The sequence below is a fragment of the Nannospalax galili genome, unplaced genomic scaffold (assembly GCF_000622305.1).
Source record: "Nannospalax galili isolate Female #2095 unplaced genomic scaffold, S.galili_v1.0 scaffold25, whole genome shotgun sequence".
Lineage (NCBI taxonomy): Eukaryota > Metazoa > Chordata > Mammalia > Rodentia > Spalacidae > Nannospalax > Nannospalax galili.
Window position 1 is genome coordinate 552,343 of NW_008355642.1, and position 20,703 is coordinate 573,045.

Genomic DNA, 20,703 nt, shown 5'->3' on the forward strand with positions numbered 1-20,703 from the left:
TATATAGCTATACATAAAAGTATCCTAACTAGAGTTTTAGGAAGGCATATTCTCTCAGACAACTGAATTACTTTGTTCTGAATTGAATTTCCATGAGACAACTGTGTGTTCCTGGGGCACTTTGATTCTTTGTGCCTTGAGATCCCCATATTTAAGACAAAGTTCAGTTTTTCAGAATCATGTAACAAAGATTGGGGCTGCTGTGTCTCAGCATCCAAATTATTTGGAAACCTGGGTATCCTCATACACAAGATGTATTTTTCATATTTTGGAGTCAGTAAAATAAGGAGCAGGATCACACAAGAAACCTGATGCTGAACAGCTGGATTGGAACATGAATGCATTTGAAGCCATCACACTATTGTGAGTTTGTCAAAAGCATAAGGAACATTGCTTTTCTTACAAGATTCCCAAGGAAGGGCTATCTGAAAGCTTTTTGCAAGTCTGGAAGGAAGTGGGGAGGCTTGGGGTTGACAGAGGGTCGTTGCAACAGCAACCACTCTTCTATCTCTATGGCTTTGCTATCCTAGAATAGGATATCACAGTATGTGACTGAGAAGAAAAATCATCCATTTAATCTAAGTTTTCAAAGTAATTAGGATATTTCTGTGAAGAAAAATTATCAGATTAATAGATATTTCTCCCTATTCTTAAATTTTTGCTTTGGTTACTTTTCACAGTCTCTAAATGCTAATGTATGTTGCTTCCCATAATTGATTTTGTCTTTCTTATTCCTACCTTTCTTTTTATATCCATAAAAATCCTCTGAATATTCCTCCTATTTATCTTTGCGTGCTTCCTAAGAAGAATGCACCTAAGCTAAATTATTAGTATGCCATAAGCTCTCAGTCAAGATCCATGGGAAGATACAGAGGGACGGATGAGCCTTGTCTGTAGTTCAGTGGGAAGGATTAGGTAAGCAGGTCTTGAAAGAAGGTGCTAACTCTTAGAGAACACTGGAGAAGTCTAAAGGTGAGGCATCTCCCTCACTCAGGAGCAAAAATGAAAGCAACTAGTAAGGGTAAAGAGCAGCCTCCAGCCAGAAGAACTAACAGAGATCCTCAAGATCAAGGAGATGGTAGGAGGTAAACAATGCAGACAAGCTCAGTGTTTAAAAAAGTCCAGATGTTTTTGAGTTAGCGTCCAAGACATTGGCTGGAGACTTGGAGTAGAGCTCAAAGCATATAGCTAACCTCTTTTATTGGATCTGATTCCCGTACAATATGCACAATGCCTGTTGTACTAACAGTGTCATTTAGAGTGGGTCTCTTGCATGTGGTTGGTAATCAACAGCTTCAAAGGCATCTACAGAATCTTCTGTCCTTGAGAGTAAGTAATGTGTTCTGTTTCAATGTGTGTCAGTCCATCACTGTCTTATTCATATGTCTCTCAGTGCCCTAAGCTCTATATAAATGTTCACATTGCTGAATGGTTAAAAATGCATCAGATATGTCTGTGTTTGTTTAGATTTATCACTTTTTACCTAAACAATTTGCTTATTGCCTTTGGGTCTCTGGATTCTCATCTCTAAAACAGTGATGACAATAGTAACAGTTTTTAGGGTTTTCTGTGAGTCTAAAATGAGATGGCAGATTTGAAAGTACTTGGGCTAAACCACATCCTGTTTCATAAGCAAATGTCCAATGTGTAGTAGCTCTGATGGTCATTACATGATTTTGTAGTGAATCAATGAGGGACAAGTGGGCTGAAGAAGGGCATTGGTATATTGGATGAGGTTTCAACGTAGAACTAGGAAACAGCTTAATGGGCATGATTATGGCAGTTCTCCAAGTCTCCGTCCCTTCTCGTGGCATCTCATAAATGATCTGGATGCTGAGACAATGGAAGTAATGTTAGCGTCTCTTCCTTTGTGTAAAGCTTGCAATCATGTTGGCTGGGAAAACAGGGATTGAATAGATCTTGCGTGGGGGATGATATTATTAATATAAACATTTTTCAAATGTAGCATATTGCTCCCTGCACACCGCAAGCTGTTGTTAGTTTGTGAACACTGCGCTTTTGGAAAGCCATTGCTGACAGCTTGAATGAGATTCTCAGAACAATTAGAGGCTTTGAACACTTACAAGCTAAGGAGTTGGATAAGCATAGTTTTGACTCCATGGTTCCTCCTGGGGTTTGCCTGATGTGCTGGACTAATTATCAGATATAATTAGGAAGGCTGAGAAGTGGGGAGACAACAGGGAGCGGGCTATTTTCCCAGGGACCCTCATTTTTTTTTCGCTCATAAGGGGACTGGAGAGACTGTCTCCACTGTAAAAAGCAGCAATGCATATCTCACTTGAAGACAAGAAGGATCCTGGAACATGGCTTTATGGAGCCCATTGCTCTTTATGGGGTTTCAAGTGGTCAGCACAGATTTCTTCTGTTAATTTTTCAGTAAAGAATGATATTCTAGGTCATTACAAGTAGGAGGGGCATGGTGGTGCACTCCTTTAATCCCAGTACTCTGGAGGTAGAGGCAGGTGGATCTCTGTGAGTTCAAAGCCAGTTTGTTCTACATAGCAAGTTCCAGGCCAGCTGGGGCTACAGAAAGACTCACAAGTTGCAGAAAATCTTCTCTCATTGCCTTGGCTGAGACCCAGAGTTGGGTCATGGCTACTCTTCCTTTGAGGTGCTAGAAGAAGTGACATTTGTTGGGGAATTTGTGGAATGAGTTTCTTCAGAGAGGGCTCTGTTTGGACATCACCTCAATCTTACTCTTGAAGACACAGAAATAAAACGAACGTGCATAAAAAGACGATGACAGGTTTATGTTTGCCCACTATTCACCATAGCTATGACTATGAGTGTGGATAGTATTTTGAGAAAAAGGACATCACTGGAAGTTAGAGATGGTGGCCTAGATGTGAAGTATTTCCCCCCTGTCAACAGGATTTATGAGCACTGATGTAAGGACATCAAATGCTAACCTAGTATTTCGGCTTTCTCCACAGGTTACCTGTCTCCATGATTTCTTTGGCGATGATGATGTGTTTATTGCCTGCGGCCCTGAAAAATTTCGCTATGCGCAGGATGATTTTTCCTTAGATGAAAATGGTAAGCACAATTATCTGGCTTTGCTTCTGTCATGGTCTCATATTCTATCCCTTAGGAGTTTCATGAACTTGTGTGGTATGGAGAACACTGAAGCATGGTACCCCAAGGGCAAAAATTGTTAGTCTTTGTATAACTGTCTCACAAAGTGAAAGGTCAAACCAGATCTTGCAGAAGTGCAGCCTTCAAAAACTCCATGAAACTCACCATCTTCCCCAATAATGACCACAATTCTTGAACCAGATACTATGTCATATGATCTAACAGGCACCATCAAACTACAGTAAGGAACATCGGGAGTAAGAGCTTGTATATTGCACATACACATTTTGTTTTAGTCATCCTAATGGTCTTAAACTACAAAAATTTTTTTTTCAATTCTGTGCTTAGTGTGAAACTCATTCCCATCCTTTGTGCTTGCTGCCCTGTTCTACCTACATGCTAGTAACTCAGGATTCTAGAGGATTATTCACCTTGGGAAAGAACTGAACATCTGCCCATCTATCTCTCTTTAGTTTTAGCTCCAGGTGTAAGTTATAAGTGACATAGCTTATACAACAGGATAGAATATAATACAGATGGAAAGACATATTCAAAACATACTTCCCATTTATAAATATCAAATCAGGAGCTTTCACTAATATGCAGTCCAAAAGTAATTCAAGTGACAAGGATCTTTTTAAAAAGTGGCATCAGGGCTGGAGAGATGGTTAAGAGCACTGGCTATTCTTGCAGAGGACCCGGGTTACATTCCCAAGATTCATATGGCTCTTAACAATCAGCCATAACTCCAGGTCCAGGGGAATCCTATGCCCTCTTCTCATCTATGTGGGCATTTCCTGACATGGGTGCACTTACATACATGCAGACAGTACACTTATACACATAAAATTTTTTAAAAATCATATATTTTTTAAAGTGGCATTTATATGATTTTGTCTTTTAGAAAAGGCAAATAACTATGAAATAGCCGAACAAATCCCGGTTATCTCCAATTTCCTATGCTGTCTGCATCTATAGCTCTGGATAGTGACCACTGAAGTTCATAAACCAAAATAAAAAGTGAAATCAGTTGTTTTTTTAAAAAAAATAAACGCATAAAATTGATAGGGAAAATTAGTGGGATGGGGAGAAATTGGAGGGGAGGCAATGAGGGGTAGACTTGATTAAAATTCATTGCATGCATGCATGAAATTCTTTAACAATAAAGAAACTACTACTAAAAGTAATATAGTATACAGAAAAGTAGAACAAACAAAAATGGACTTTCCACTGAATTCGGTTTCCTAAGAAGTTCAACTGACTAAATTAAGCCCCTCTCCTAATTTTTCTGGTTAATGTGCATATCAGTATACTTTTAAGTGGGTGTCAACAAGGAGATGTCTAAATAAAAATCTATCCTTTGCTTAGTTGTTTGATTCTACTATTTATATAATGGCACAAAGAAACTGTACAGGAAAGAGACGGGAACTCAGGAGGTATAGCTGCTAGTCCTTTTGCTACTTTCTTGCTTTGTGACCCTAAGCAAGAGGCGTGAGTTCTCAGCACTCTCATGAGAAAAATAAATATAATGATTTTCCTCATAAATTAGCACTCTCAGTTCCCCAAAGTACTCTCATGCAAGATGCTGAGTGGTTTTCATAGAAAGAGTGTTCTAAGTGTATCAGACTGGGGTTAGGGCAGGAAATACTCAGCCAACTCTACTGCATACCTGTGAGATCTTCTCAAGGAATGAGTGTAGAGTCACTGTTGGCACATTTATCAATTAAACCAGCAGTAGAGATTATAAAATGCATTGGAAATTGAAGAAAAGCTGTATGAATGCAAGGCAGCAGTAGTGCTTATTTGTGTAAAATGACATGATATCCTTAATGTGCCTATTACAATGTACAGCATGTAATAGACAATGAGATGTAGCTTATGGATGTTGCATCTATGTAATCATGACATCTGGTCAACTTGTACTGCAATCTGTATCCACCAATGCTATTTTCAAGTATGGCCAGGTCAATTTCAAGTGATTAAGTTGACTTGTGTACTAATTGCTTGCTTCAAAACATCACCCTTGCTCTGTAATTGAGGAACTTAAGTACCCAGTATAGCCCCAGTGACTTTTCAAAATTTTCCTCATGCCTTCCTCCCGAGTCGTAGTTTCTACAAAGACAAGGAATAACTTGTAATCCTGAGCCACTTACATGCTTTGGCCTGTGGTGACCATTCCAGATTCAAAATAGTGTAACATGCTAGGGCCCAGTGCTACCTTCTGCTAAGCTGCCTGTATTCTTTTGCCCCAGAGTGCAGAGTTATGAAAGGAAATCCATCGGCCACAGCTGGTCCCAAAGCATCTCCAACTCCCCAGAAGAGCTCAGCCAAGAGCCCTGGGCCTATGCGTCGCAGCAAGTCTCCAGCTGACTCAGGTAACGACCAAGACGGTGAGTGCTCTTCTCCTACTGTGCATGCTGACTTCATTTATGGAGACTGATACCTTCTGCATGAAACAAATTACTTCCTCATGATCATCACTGTTTCTCCATTAATTCTATTAATTCAGAGAGTAAAACAAACTTGTTTGAAGTTATGGAGGCACAACCCCAACTCTTACTGGACTCAGAGGAAGGCAGAACAGAAATGTTGTGATTACTTTTGATATTATCTGGCAAAAATATATTCAATAAAATAGTCAAGAAATACATAATGCTAAATTGAAAAGCAGAATCAAGGACAAGAATGTAAAAATTGGCACACCAACATAGATGATGTTCTTCAGCTCCAAACTTGTGAATAAATCAAAAACCACAAAAAGGGAACCAAGTATAGCATTCATGTATTCATTCATTCATTCATTCATTCTTTCATTCATTTTTGGTCTTTTTGAGACCCCAGCTGACCTGGATTTGCTCTGTAAACCAGGGTGGACTCAATCTCATAGATATCCACCTACCTCTGCTTCTGGAGTGCTGGGACTAAAAGTGTGTGTCACAACACCTAGCTGTACATATTTTTTTTAAACAGGGAGTAAGACGAATGATATTACTCTTACAATGCATAAAGAAATCACATACTAGGTTCTGACAGCATCAAAGACATTTTGACTAAAACATTTAGTGGATAGTAATTAAAATGTATGCTCTATGGATCACTGCCAATCCTAGGAGCTGTTTATTGGTTGGTGTATGCTAACATTTAGGAGCTTGTGCCAAATGTAAATTAACAATCCCACTAAGCAAATTATTTAGGTTTCTTGCCCTTTTTTCAAAGATTTATTTTATTGATTATGATAGCAGTGTGTGTATACTTACATTCTGGCAGAAGCTCTTTATATTGTCTTGGACCCAAAGTTTGAGTGCCACTAATCTAAAAGACAATATCGTCTACTCTTTTATAATACAAGTTGTTAAAAGTTAAAAGCACAAAAAATCAATAAAATATATTTTTAATTAAAAAAAGAAATTAAAAGCCATCGCATTCCAAGTGCAGAAGTTTAGTAGACTCATGTGCAATTTGAATTAATCACACAAAGAATATTATGCAGTCCAGAAGACTTACACATTTCTCCTCCCAAGAATCATAGTTCATCATGAGTTCTTCAAGAGTCATGTTCTTTGAAGCAGTTTGAACAGCTTGTTGGCTTTAAAATGCATGGGTTTAGAAAAATACCCTGTCCTGCTTGCTTTACACTACCAGAATTATACATATCATTAGCCACTGCTTAATTTTAGGCAAAGGAAACTAAATTATGAAAGCCAGCTTGGGCCTTTTATACCTCATACATCTGCATACCTTCTTTTCCTCATGCCTAGAATGCTGCCCTTCCAAACCATTGCTCATTGCTTGAAAAATTCCTGTTCTTCCTTCCAAAGCTCACATAGAGAACATTCTCATTCTGTGCAATAACATAACATGCCATCCCTATCTCTGAGTAGTAGTAGTCACTACACTGTGTTGTAAATTGTGTATTTCTCTGTCTGCTTCCCCAACTAAATGCTGAGTCCCTGAAGGGGAGGTGTTATGTTCATTTTGTGTCCTCGGTGCTGAGCACAGTGCCTGTTCATACTCAAATAGTGTTTCTGAATGAATTGATGGGAAAAGGTACCTAGTCCCCCCAGCATGATGCTAAAGACCCAGTACGCATTTAGGGAATGTTTACTGAAGGAATATAAACACATGTGCTTTGATGATGTTTTGTTCAAGCATGCAGAAGAGCATGTGGATGTTTCTAAGCAATTCATATTGCTCAAACTACAAAGATAAGGGTTTTAACATTTGGATGGAGAATAACACCATTTGGGAAGATTTCTAAGTAGAGACTTGAAATAAAAGAACTTTAAAACATTTGTTCAAGAGCTGTGGATCTAGCTCTGTTGGTAGAGTGCTCACCTAGCATGTACAAAGCCCTGTTGAGCTCCAGGACTGCATAGACCAAGATTTGTGGTGCATGCTTATAATCCCAGCATTTGGGTGGTGGAGGTAGGATCAGTAGTTCAAGGCTATCCTTGACAACATTAGAAGTATGAAGTCAGTCTGGGATATAATATATCCTGTCAAAAATTTTGTTTGAGATGTGTAAAGTCAGGTGATTAATTGCTTAGATAGTAATTTTTCAGAAATATTGCTAGATATTCTTGAGTACTGCTAGCTGTGTTATTTGTTTCTTGCTGTGAAACACCCTAAAACTTAGTGCCTGAAAATACACATTTGTTATCTCATCATTTCTGTCAGTCAGGAATTTGGGAGTAGCTTAGGCAGGTAGCTCCAGCTCAGAGTTTTTCATGTTATGGTGGATAGGGTGTTGGAAGGAGCAACAGCCATTGGAAGGCTCAATTGGGGCTACAGGACTCACTTCCAAGTTGCCTGTGGGCAGGATCTTCCACATGAGTGTGAGTAAAGAGAATGAATAATGATGCAATGTCTTCTATGATGCAGTATCCAGAGACAACACTGCCGCTTCTCCCTTATTCTAATCTTTAGAATCAATCCCTAAGTCCAGCCAACATTCCAGGGGTGGGGAATTAGACTCCACCCCTTTAAAGGAGCCCCATGAATTACTTGTGGGCTTATTTATTTATTATCATATATTAATTGTACAAATTACTGAGTTTCATTATGACATCTTCAAACTTGTGTACAACATACTTGATTGTATTCACAGAACCCCACATTCCCATCCTTATCCCTCCTCTTATTCCCTGTCCCACTGGTGTGGACCTATTTTTTAAACCATTATGCAACCTATTAGAAATTTTCAGGTAGACAGCAGCTTTAAGTAAATAGATTCTTTTTTGAAAAGTGTATTCAATGGGTTCCCAGGACATATGAGCACAACCCCCAAAAAGAGCATAAAATTCTTCTTACAGCTGTCTGAAATTTAAGAAGGAAAATTATTTCACAAAATGTGAGTTTTTCTGAGGTTTTAACAAGGGAAATATTCAGGCTAACATTCATTTAACCAAAGAGTAATAGTGATGTTGAGTCTAAAAGTCTTTTTTTTTTTTTTCTAGATCATGGTAGTTAGTAACACCCTGTTACCATCTCATGTTTGTCTGATTTGGATCTGAAGTTTGCGGATAGATTCATATACCTTCAATTTGAGTGACTAGGGATTATAGAAAATAAGCCATTTCCAGGGAAATTTACCTTCTTTCTTTTGAAGAAAAAAAGAAGAAGTAAAAATTGTTCCTCCTAAGCAGAAACTCAGACCAAATACAGCATTGGTTTATTTTAAGTTTAGTTGAAAAGTGATTGCTAGATATGTGCCTGCATATACATGTGTATTCATGTATACATATATGTGCATATCTATAATTTGGTTCATTTCATAGTTCATAGTTCATTTAATATCTGGATTCATTTTGACTTGAGAGTTAGAAAACTATTGCTGTTTGGCAACAAATTATGATTTGATGCATTGATGTTTAGTCCTTAAGTGGTTTCTTTCCTGCCCTGCTGCATGAATAAATCATAATACTTCTACTTTCTCTTCAGATTTAAATCCCACTTCTGGGAATATTCAGTTACCCAAGATTGTGTGTGGCTGACCCCTGAACTTGTGTTAAGGAAGGATTTGATTGTCCACATTCTTGTAAGGAGCTTATTCTAGCTGAGCAGACATGGTGGCCTCTTAGGGTCCAAGTCTGTCTTTAAAGCAGGCCAAAGAACTGAAGGAAGCAGATAAAATATGACTTCAGGAGGCTCCTATGGGGCATTTGAAGAAAGTTTATTCAGTGCCATATTTTAGTTCACTCACAACTTGCCATTATGATAGACAAAGGTTAAGTTTGGCTTCAGAACAACTAAAGACCTGCATTTCTAGTGTGTGTCTGTTTTTATTTCAATCTTTGAAATGATAATTTTCCCTTTATGGAACTACCTCCCCCCACTGAAATGATTTGAATTGAAAGGACAAAATAACTAGTTGCTGGAAAGGAATCTCTCTCTCTCTCTCTCTCTCTCTCTCTCTCTCTCTCTCTCTGAGATGTTGGAAAGAGATCTCTCTCTCTCTCTCTCTCTCTCTCTCTCTCTCTCTCTCTCTCTCTCCATAGGTCCTTGCCCATCCTGGTAGACTACAAGAACTGAAATGTGATAGTTTGCTGTTCTTCGGCAATTAGTCATTGTCGTAGTCTCTGAGTTCTCTGTGTCCCTTCCCTCAACTCTTGTGTTTCTAGTCCTGAAAGTCAAAACTTTCCAGCTTCTAAACTTCTAAGTAAGAATGGGTTTTTTACCAGTATCATACAAGTATTTAGCACCCAGTAGCCAGAATCCAACTCTCCTTACTTCCCACTTATGTGAGGCAAAGGTACAGGATGCCTTCTGTTAATGAGAAGGTATCCTTTGGAGGGTCCTTGCTTCTTAACTTCCTTCTCCATGCCCCTACCTCCAGGCCAGGCATGTGGGAAGGCAGAAAGGAGGTGAGGTGGTTTCTGGGCTATCATTTTTACGCTAAGTTGAATACAACGTCACAGGTAAGCTTATGCCTTTGTTTCTTTCTAAAGATCTGTCTTAAACAGAACCCCTTAATTCCCCTAATATCGCTTCAAGAGAAGTGATGTCCTTGCCAGAACTTCAGGGAAGTGAAAATTCACTCATGTCATTTCTTATCTGAGAGAAACTCGTCTGTATAAAAATGTTGCAGGATTAGCTAGGGATATATCTCAGTGGTAGATACTTGTAGATACTTGCCTGTCATAAGTGAGGTCCATGGATCTACCCCTAGCACCAGAAAATACTACAAGATTGGGTAAATAAATTTAATTTGCAACAGGGAAGACTCTTATCCACTTTATTTAAAGAATTCACAAGTGTATACTGCCCAAGGCACTTTGAAGAATAGATTTAAAGTTCACATTTCATCTTGTAAAGCTACAGTATCTTACAGTCTATGAATTTGGCCTGGGAAGCAACCCAATAAAAATCACCGAAAAACTGTTTCTGGGCTCCCTGTTCTTGTTTCCATGGTGGATGAGTCTAGGGAGAGGAAGTAAAGTGTTTCTATTGAGCAGAAAATATTTTCCAAAGCAATCTGGGCACCACACCCAAGGGCATATTAGAATGGATGTGTGACAAATATAGGGTATGTATTTTGGCTTTGTTCTGAAATAAGTTATAGCCACCTTGGCGCCACTTGAACAGCTTTCCAGAAAAAAAAAAACACTGTGTATATAAGGAAGAAATAAGGAATCTTTAGACTAGAATGAAAGAAATCTTAGTGCATCTGAAAATGAGAAAATTAGGAAGTGGCTGAATTGTGAGTTGAGATCTCAGTCTGTAAGGCATTAAGGAAATAATGAATATAAGACAGGACAAATCACCAAAGGATCACAGTAGGAGATAAGTGGCATGCTCTCTTTTAGGGATTATGAAATGGATTCTGTGATCAAATCCTGAAGCCAACATCCACAGAGGAGAGGCAGAGCTTACCTACTTTAAGGAAGGCATACCCTCTCTGAACTTCTATATCTTCCTTGATTAAAAATATGCTAATATGCTAGTAATCAGGAGACTCATGTGAGTCAATGTATTACAAAATGTTTTCAAAAGAACAATAGAAGTGCAACTGCAGTTATTAATGAACACCTGAAATTATTGTCTTTTATTTTTGGTAGACTGGTGTTATTTTAGTAAAGAGTATTTCAGAATAGATATCAAAACAAAACTAACGGACTTGATTTTGAGTTGAGCTCAATGCTAATATTACAATGGGAGAGTAGGATAGAGTTAAGTAAATGAGAACTAAGTAAATTTGGCCACCAGTCAAAGGTTAAAAGCAAAGCACATCCCAAGGGGCCCTTATTCTCTGTGCCATTCGGTCAAGTGAATTTGAACCGAGAAAGTATTAATAGAACTTATCTTACTACCCAGACAACTCTTTAATCACTACATCTGAGGCCATTTACAAACATACTATATGCAGCTACATCTTAGTTCTCAGGGATGACTGTGATCTCCACACAAGGGAACCACAACCTGGAGGCTTGGTGTCAACTCTGCCTGACTGGTGATAGTATTCATTCTGTCTCTGACTACCTACACCTAAAGTTGGACTCTCTTTTTGCTCATTGGAAACTAGTACCCCCTTCCCTCTCCTATTGTAATATAGTTAAATCCCTGTAAACCTGGGTAGGTCAGTCTACTTGCTTTGCCAGCCATCTTGTTTGGACTTAACCTGTTCTGTTCAGACAGGAAAGGCTGACAGGGCCAAGGACCTAAAGATGAATACAAGGGCAAGGACACACATAACCATTCAGAGAAGCCAATGAAACAAGACCAAACTTGGCAATTGTGCTGCATAGCTGAGGGGTACCAACGAAGGGATTTGACAGACAGGGCACAGATACCATCTTCTCAGAGAATTTCGTGACATGAGGGTAGTTATGCCATGCTGGCCTCTCTGTCTTCTACTGTTTCATGCCATTGTCTACACACCCAGCTGGCTTGCTTAATGAAAGGTCTTGCTAATCACTTTCTAATTTGAACCAGATAAGATTGGATAGAAACTTTTAAAATGAGTCTCAACTCTGGTGTCTGCATCTACCTTCTTCTTGTTCCTTTCCTTTTTCTGGGCTACAACTTTCTCCCTTTTCCAAAGTGTCTGAGAAAACTGCAAAAGGAAGAAACCTCAGAGGCATTAGTTTAAAAGAGCAAAGGCTTATGTAGCAAAAGATGAAAACAAAGAGTATATGTAGGTTTTGAAATTGGAGAAACTTATTCAAATCTTTACTTTTCTTCCTCTATCGGAACAAATGTGTGTGTGTGTGTGTGTGTGTGTGTGTGTGTGTGTTAATGGAGGTAAAGTCAATTCATCATAAACAATAATGGAATTAACTAATCTGTGTTTTGAAAAGATTGATAAGGTACCCAGCCTATGAGGTTGAAATGGGAAAAACTAAACTTTACTGAGAAGAAAGTAGAGCATTTGTTCTCTGTATAAATAAAAGCCTAGAACAATGAGATGGATCTATATTCTGTGATTCTGGTGATGGATATGAGAGACACAACTCAGTGAGAGAAGACTTCCTCCTAAAGCATTCCCAAATACATAGACAGCTAAAGATATCTAGTAAGGAAAATAAAGAAAAACAAAAGCCATTTGAAAACAGTGCTATTTTTCATTCACTCTCAAAATGAAATATGACAGTCTTTGTACAAGGATTTTGCCAGTCCAAGAGCACACACAGTTCACCAGACCCTACACAACATCACTCCCTGGTTCTTTTATTTGATATTTATGTGAATTGGCTCTAGAACCCATACCAAATAGCAGCCTTTCAGATTTGTTCTGTCATAGAATCTAAAGGCAAAAATGTATATGAAAGTACATTTTCATCTAGACTGCAAATGCAGAGGTTCCTTCAGCATGTAAGGGATCTACTTCTGTCTGTGCATGTCTACATTTCTCTATGGACATCTTCAGTTTTTTGTCCATCAGGGAACTTTGAGAAAGTGTGGGTTAGTATCTTCACTTCTTCAGCAACCTATTGAGTGGCATATAAATTATTAAAAACTGATGTCCAAAATGCTTGTGGAATGTCATTGATTAAGTAAAGGCCTTTATTTATAGAAAACACAAGATTGACTATAGGGTAGGGACATGGAGAACATATATAAGCATTTAAGCATGTGCAGAGAATATAGAGAAAAGATGTATGAAATATGCATCTGTGTACTATTTCTGAAGTCACTGGGTGAGTTACTGAGTATATAGAGAAGAGGTCTGGAAGTTGTAGATGGGCCTGTACATCTGTAGCCAGTAGATGAAAACTGACTCATGCTGACATGCTTGTGGCTAACAGTTTTCCATGTTTTGGTAAGGTCACTGAGTTCATTCCCAGATAAATGTTCAGTTAAAAAAAAAGAGCCTTTTCCAAGAGAGGGTTTCACTATGTACAACTGTATGGTCTGGAACTCACTATGTAGACAAGGCTGGCTTTGAACACACGGAGACCTGCCTGCCTATGCATTCTGAGTGCTAGGATTACAGGCGTGTACCACCTTGCCTAGCAAAATAGACCGTTTTGATATTGGCGAGCAGTAGCCAGTCTTTTGTAGTAGGGTTAACAAATGTGAGAAAATTAGAATCTGTCAAGGATATAGCAACCATGTGGTGCAGAATTTACCTGGATGCCCCGATCTGTTACTTCTCACTCCTGAGGTTAGAGCTTTGGGGAGAGAATTCCACTCTCACTTCACATAGGTCTCTAAGATTGCTCCTTATCCAAAAAGATTTGGTCCAGGTCCTGCTGGGAAAGCCCACAGGCAAGTAGGCAGTCCATTAACTCCTTCAACTATTAACTCTTTCATTTCCACCCCTGGAAGAATAACGGACTGCTCTGCTCTGCTCTCCTGTGGCTCCTAAAGTATGTCCTTTAGTCACCAGAAAGCAAGGTCTGTTATTTACACACTGTGTTATTTGGCACAGGTAACATTATTTTAGGCAATGGCTTACGTGACAACTGAACAAAAATCTCTGCTAATTTGGCATCTAGAGCCCTATCTTCCTAGGAGTCCCTTTTTCCTTTCACATTACCTTAGTTGAAGCCATAATCATTGACTACTGCTATATATTTTGAGTAACCTCTGCTTCTACCCTAAACCATTCTTTCCAGCTCCAGTCTTAGCACTGAGGCTGGAGTAAATTTTTTCAATAGCAGATTTTCTGTTTCCATTTCACTTTAAGAGCCTCCAGGGAATTTCCTTCAGCAATCAAACTTTTAAACTTTTTTTTCCATAGTGGAGAATAAACCCAGGACTGCTGAGTTACAGCCCCACCTCTTAAATTAGTAGACAAGCCCTCAGGCACTGCTAAATTGCTGAGGTTGGCCTTGAACTTGCAATCCTCCTCTCACAGACTGCCTAACGCCTGGATTACAGGCCTATCCCTCTGCTCAAGGCTAATTCTGAAGTCTCAATGGGTCACCCTCCTGCAAGATCTGGTTCTTATCCTTAGTCTCACTCCTCATTTGTTTGAGCCTCCCAGTGGGGAGCCTAGTCTTGAGCCTTCAGGAGCTACTTGCTCTTTGTAAACATACTGTATTCACTCACACCTTCTTGTTTTCTCCAATCTGATGCAATGCCAATGTTGAAAAGGCCCTTTCAGTCCTCCTTGCTTAGCTAGCAACAATTAATTTTCTTCTTTTAATTTTAATTTTTATTTATATGTGTACTGTATTGTGTAGATGCATGTAAATGCACCCACTGCTGTGCAATGCCCACAGAAGTCAGAAGAGTGCATTGGATCCCCTGGAACTGGAGTTACTGACAGTAGATAACCACTGTGTAGGTGCTGGGAACTGAACCTAAGTCCTCTGCAAGAGCAACCAGTGCTTTTAAAGGCTGAGCCATCTCACCAGCCCCAAATTCATTTTCTTTAAAAGACATTTTTTTGATAGAAAGTCATTTGAAATGTACAAATCAGTGGCTTTTAGCTTAATTATAGAGTTTTCCCAAATTGCCATGATTTAATGTCAGTATAATAGAGTTTCACCAAAGAAACCTCCTACCCATTAGCAGACACTTTCCATTTCCTTCCTCTTCTTTCTTGGCCCAGTCCTCTGGCAAGCAAAAATCTACCTTGGATCTTTAGATACTTGGCTAGTCCAGATTCAGCTTTCAAAAACACAGGTGTTACCTCTTCTTGTTTACCTCCCAATTCCCTGATTTCACATTCTGTTTTCTGGGCTCTAAAAATACTTTGTGCAGGACCCTGTCTTCATTAATCTACAGCATCCTTGCTTGCCATTGCCACAAGAAGTGATGTATTTATTTCTCAATCCCCAGTGTCTAATACTTTGACTGGCCCATTGGTAGTGCACCATAGCTGTTGCCTGAAGGTATGAATAACAAGGAGGAAAATTTCTCAAGGAGTAAATAAAAGATGAGTGAATATACACATAAAGACAGTCAGTGGGTGCCTAAGTGATCATTTTTCAGCTCATTTGAACTTGGATAATCTCAGCAATCACCACACTGTTGGGTCTTCTATTTCTGTCACTGATAGGCATGTTACAGAAACTAGTGAAACATTACCATAAGTGGTATAGAAGAAGTATATCCTCAGGACATATTCATGATATAACAATTTAATCTTTATCTGCAGGACTAATAGCAATATTCTTATCCAGTCTTTTTATTTGAGTACACAGTCTCTCCCTCCTTCCTTCCATCCCTTCTTCCCTCCCTCCCTCTCTTCTTCTCTGCTCTATTTCCTGTCCTCCTCCCACCTTTCTCTCTCTTCTCTCGGATTACACACCCTTGAGACACTTGTCTCTGTTTTTATGATACACTCAGAATATCTAACAATATAGACCTTAAGGTTAAAAAAATATTTCAGCATGAGATGTCTGAACATGAATCCACTTTGAAAACTGTTAAAATGTTCCATTTTGATGTGACATGCTTATTTTTCATGAGTGGATATTAAAAAGCTCATTAACAAGGGAATATAAAACAATTTGAAATCACAATGAAATTACAAAGATGTTAAAAAGTCTGTCACCTCTTTTTCAGCATTTTGGGGGGCTGGAGACAGATTGCAGGTATACCTTGACGCTGACCACCATGGTCTGTAATCCACTTCTGGCTTTCTATGTCTTTCTTGCTTCTCTAATCTGTTCTTCTAATGTCTTTATCTCTCTTGCCTTCATTATGGATCTCCCTCTCTCTTTTCTTCTTTCTTCTCTGCCAATTGCCATTTTCACATGTGAGCTCTTCTTTAAATTTCACTGTTTCTCTTCCACTCTGTTTCATACTTATTTCTGACTAGCCTATTTTTCTTTCTTTCCTATTGTTATTTTCACCAAGAATAGGGTAGTGTACGAAGAGGAGGTGAACGAGAAAGAGGAAAGACTGATAGGGGGTCTGTCCTGCACCTATCTCATTTAATTAACACAAAAGAGGATATGTCCTGGCCCAAAGTATACATATTTCTCCACTTAATGTAAGGCACATAAATTCTCTGTGCCTTATCTTTCTTCTCTCTAAAATTAAAATAAAATGATTTAGTTCAAACTCCCTCCAAGAGATGTTAGGATCAGACTTGGGAATGAATATAAAAAAAAGTTTTGAAAAAAAAAAACAAAAACAGATCACTGTTACTGAGAAGCCCTGGGCAGCGTGAGGGCTATGCTACCTTGTACTCTGCAGGGATCACATCAAGAGAGGATGGTAGTCCTTACCCTTTTGAGGAATGTGTTTCTTTTCACTTTGGTTTTGTTCATCAAGTCACTTGATTGTGTACATTGTTTGAATGCTCATAGTGTCTTAGAAGGGGAAAAATAGCCCTTTTTTATGCAATGTAGTTTTTACCCTCTCTTTTTTTCTTGCCTTGGGTTAGCAAATGGAACCTCCAGCAGCCAGCTTTCCACACCGAAGTCTAAGCAATCTCCTATCTCTACACCCACCAGTCCTGGAAGTCTTCGGAAGCACAAGGTATTATGTCTCTTATACCTTACTAAACCCCTTAGCACTCAGAGTTTCTTAAATAGCTGGGTGGAGGTTTCCTCACCCATTGCATCACATTGAAGTCAGAATTCCAAACCTTCATTGACTGCATTAACTTGATGTCCAACAGAGAGCAAGTCTCGAGTTACTTTTATTGATTCCCCTGACCCTTGCTTAAAACAAATACAGTTATATTATAGACACTTCCTCCATAAGAGTACCAAGGTCTCAAATGCTCATTTTAAAGTAATGATAGAAAGCAAACCACAAGTACTTGTCTCACCAATTCCAATGTATAGTGAGGGGATGCTGAGGGCAGCTTATGTCATTAAGTACCAGTCAATGGAAATAGAATAAATAAAGTGGTTAAAAGCTGCACAGTCACTCTCTTTAGCTTTGTTGGACATTGATGAACAAATGGACCCCAGTTTCACTGTGTATTCTTCAATAACAGGCACCATTTTGACTCCTGAGCTTTCCCAAAGAAAATACATCATTAAATACATCATTAAAGCAACAAGTGTAGGGCCCGGAGGCGTAGCCCAGCAATGGAGTATTTGCCTAGGACGCATAAGGCTGTGGGCTTTGTACACAGAACTGCAAAAATTATTAATAATAGAAATCTATAAATGCCCTAATCTCAGTTCCTCAGTATATTCTTGTCCAGAAATCTCTCCTGTGTGGAGAATCTGGAATATTCACTGCTTTAAATCTCTTACACCTTAAATAATATGGATGTACTTTTTTCCTCTGATCCATAAGGCTTGGTGTGAGATAGAAAAAGACAAAATCCTACCAAATGCCCAGCCCTATCATAGAGCCATAGAAGACCAAACAGAAAGACTTTTTAGATGGAAATAATTTATTTGATTGTTTCAGTGATATGGGATTTAACAGACAAAAAAAAAAATTGAAGCCAATCCTGACAGCTAAATTCCTAAGTAAGGCAACACAATTAGCAATAGAACTAGTACACAGGTCACCAGTGGTGGTATGCCAATGTCAGTTCACACTAGCTTTTGACTTGATTTTGTACCTCAGTTTTAACTTTGTATTCAGTGACATCGTGCTAACGTTAACTTGGCCACAGCAGGACTATTCAGACCGTAAATCTGCAAATAATATACATCAAGGTTACCATTTTTCCCACAGAAAGTCAGTTGTTAACTAATAACAGGACTGGTGATGGCTACTGCCAGGCCTGGCAAACTTAGTTCAATCCCCAAGGCCCACATGTTGGAAGGAGAAGCTGATTCCTGATTTCACCTCTGACCTCTTCATGTGTGCTGTGGTACTTGCATACTCACATATACATGAAAGATAAATAAGCACAGTCTTTAAAAATTTGAAACTATTTAACAGCATATCACTGTTTGACATCTATTTTCATTCTCTTTTCACTACATCAGACTTTTGTTTTCAGGTAACTTGGCCCTTGCCTGCCCTATGATTGCTAATGTCTGTTGCATTCCTTTAATGACTCCTTTTATTTCTGGAATTGACCACACCTTCAGTTTGTCCTGCTGAGCTATTGGATTTCAGGGTGTGCTGAGCTGTCTCTGTCGACTGTGTTACTGGGAGATTGTGAATTAAATGGAAGTCACTTTTACAGTCAGTTTTGTTATTTGCTAAGTAGAAAAATTTGTTAATATGGGCATTGCAATGTGGAAAAAACTTGCTCTGATGTTGAAGTTTCCATAAAGATCTTCCCAGACTACACTGATTCTTAGTATATCTTTGTCATATGCCTTTCTGAAACTACCTTACTTTCTAGGACATGTGCTCTACCCGAGCCCTTCCGTCATGCCTTTCAGAAGGACTGGCGGCAGATGGGATATTTGTTTTACACAGCTTTTCCACTGAGTGACTGTTCACCCAGTTAATTCAGGTTGAGGATCCATTCTCCATAAACCCTTGAGGTGAATTTCAGCATTCTCACATTGTTTCTCCTGGTTGGGCTTGCAGGCTCTTGGGGCTTGTTTGTTTTTGACTCAGTTCCATAAAGGATTTTAAGTACTAAAGGACTGGAAAATATTCATGGGTGGCAGCATGGCCAGAGCTTCACTGTTCTCGTCACTGTAGAATTCTCACCTCACTTTATTCTTATTCTTTAAATTACTTTTTGTTAAGACATTTAGGAAAAGAAACATGAAGTAATAAATTACATCATAGTTTTCTAGGGCAAACTTTTAAATAAAACACACATTTAGATTTTTGTATCTTTTCAAACTCATAGAAGAGTTGTACTAATAATAAAGTCTTTGTATTCTCTACACAAGTTCACTAGTTAGTTACATTTTGTTGTTTTCTGTGTACTCATTATCTGTATATACATATACATAATATAACCTTTGCATATTACTTTTTTCTGATTCAATTTGAGATTAAGTTGAAAGTATCATAACCTTTTACCCCTAAACATCCAGTATATAATCATCACCATCATACAATTATCAAAATCATGGGCTTTAATCCACACAGACACATTACTAAATGTTCTATAGTCTATATTCAAACCTTATCAGTTGCCTCAATAATATTCTTCTGGTCCAGGATCTAATCTAGGATCAAATGTCACATTCAGTTACAACATTCTTTTAATATTCTTTAATTGGGAAATGTTCCTAACACTTTATTTTTCAGAGCAATACATTCTAGAAATGAAGAGTATGGTCAACTGTATTTCAATTTGGGATTATCTAAGGATTCCTTTGGAGTAGAATATGGCCATGCATCTGAGGCAGGGATATAGACTGAGTGATGTGGCATTCCTCTCTGTGCATCGGATCAGAAAGCTATGGCATCCCATTTACACACCAGTAATGGAGATTGAGCTGATTATTTTTAGACTAAGCTAAAACCCTCTTATGGCCTTCCCTCAATCTTCCTGAATCCCATGTCCGAGTTTTGCATCTGTCCTTTCACCCAGCTACCTGAGACTTAGTACCATCAATCTCCTTGGGCAGTGGCCAAAGCAGATCTCATCTGAACTTCTGTCCAAATGGACCTGAAAGGTGTGAGTCATGGTAGAGACAGGAAGCAGGTGGCTGAGGCCATGACTTACCTCCTGCGCAATTGGAAACAATCTTGAAGTCCCAGCATCCCCTTGGTAAATTTTAATGGCTGTGGCAGGGCCCTAAGCTGTAATCAGATGTTTGGCTTCTCTTAAGCAGCTCATGGAGAATCCTCTTTAATGCAGCTGCAATGGGGTTAGCCAAAGTCCGCATACTCAAGTATTACAATATGGACACAAAGTACATCTTAGGGAAGTTAATGAGAACAGCATTTCATTTTGCCTTCCTATAATGCTTTAACCTTTTGCAAAGCCATGTTCTCATTTATCCTTGTAATATCCCTATGAAAGAGATAGGGCAGATAGATAGCCTTCCCATTTTACAGATGAGAAAAAAATTACAGAGATTAAAGACAGCCTCTGCTGTGATTCAATAAACATGTATTGAGGACCTGCTTGGAAACTAATACCATGTTAAAAATGTTTTCTAAAAATCTAAAAACATGGGGAAACTCTTTTGTTTAATTAAAATTATTTCCAGATTTGTGATTACACCCATTGCTTTAAATGTAGAGACATTTTGCCTACAAAGCTTCTGCAAATGAAAGTATATCTGACGTATTATCTGAACATATAACCAATATCACTTAAATATACACTTCTTTCTGTTTCCAGACTTCTTTTGCCCTCCTGAAAGTGGTCAG

At 38.6% G+C, this 20,703-nt stretch overlaps 1 protein-coding gene across 3 annotated transcripts in view; it reads left to right on the forward strand.

Annotated features, from left to right (window-relative positions):
* The window catches only part of Dcx (doublecortin), a 93,878-nt gene that overhangs the window by 64,993 nt on the left and 8,182 nt on the right, over positions 1–20,703 (forward strand). For 2 of the 3 annotated variants that reach the window (XM_008852944.1, XM_008852943.1), the window contains exons 4-6: positions 2,955–3,057; positions 5,349–5,486; positions 16,880–16,974. In XM_008852944.1, the coding sequence (XP_008851166.1) occupies positions 2,955–3,057; positions 5,349–5,486; positions 16,880–16,974 (336 nt within the window). The remainder of the gene's footprint in view (positions 1–2,954; positions 3,058–5,348; positions 5,487–16,879; positions 16,975–20,703) is intronic. The other variant, XM_008852945.2, reaches the window with a different exon arrangement.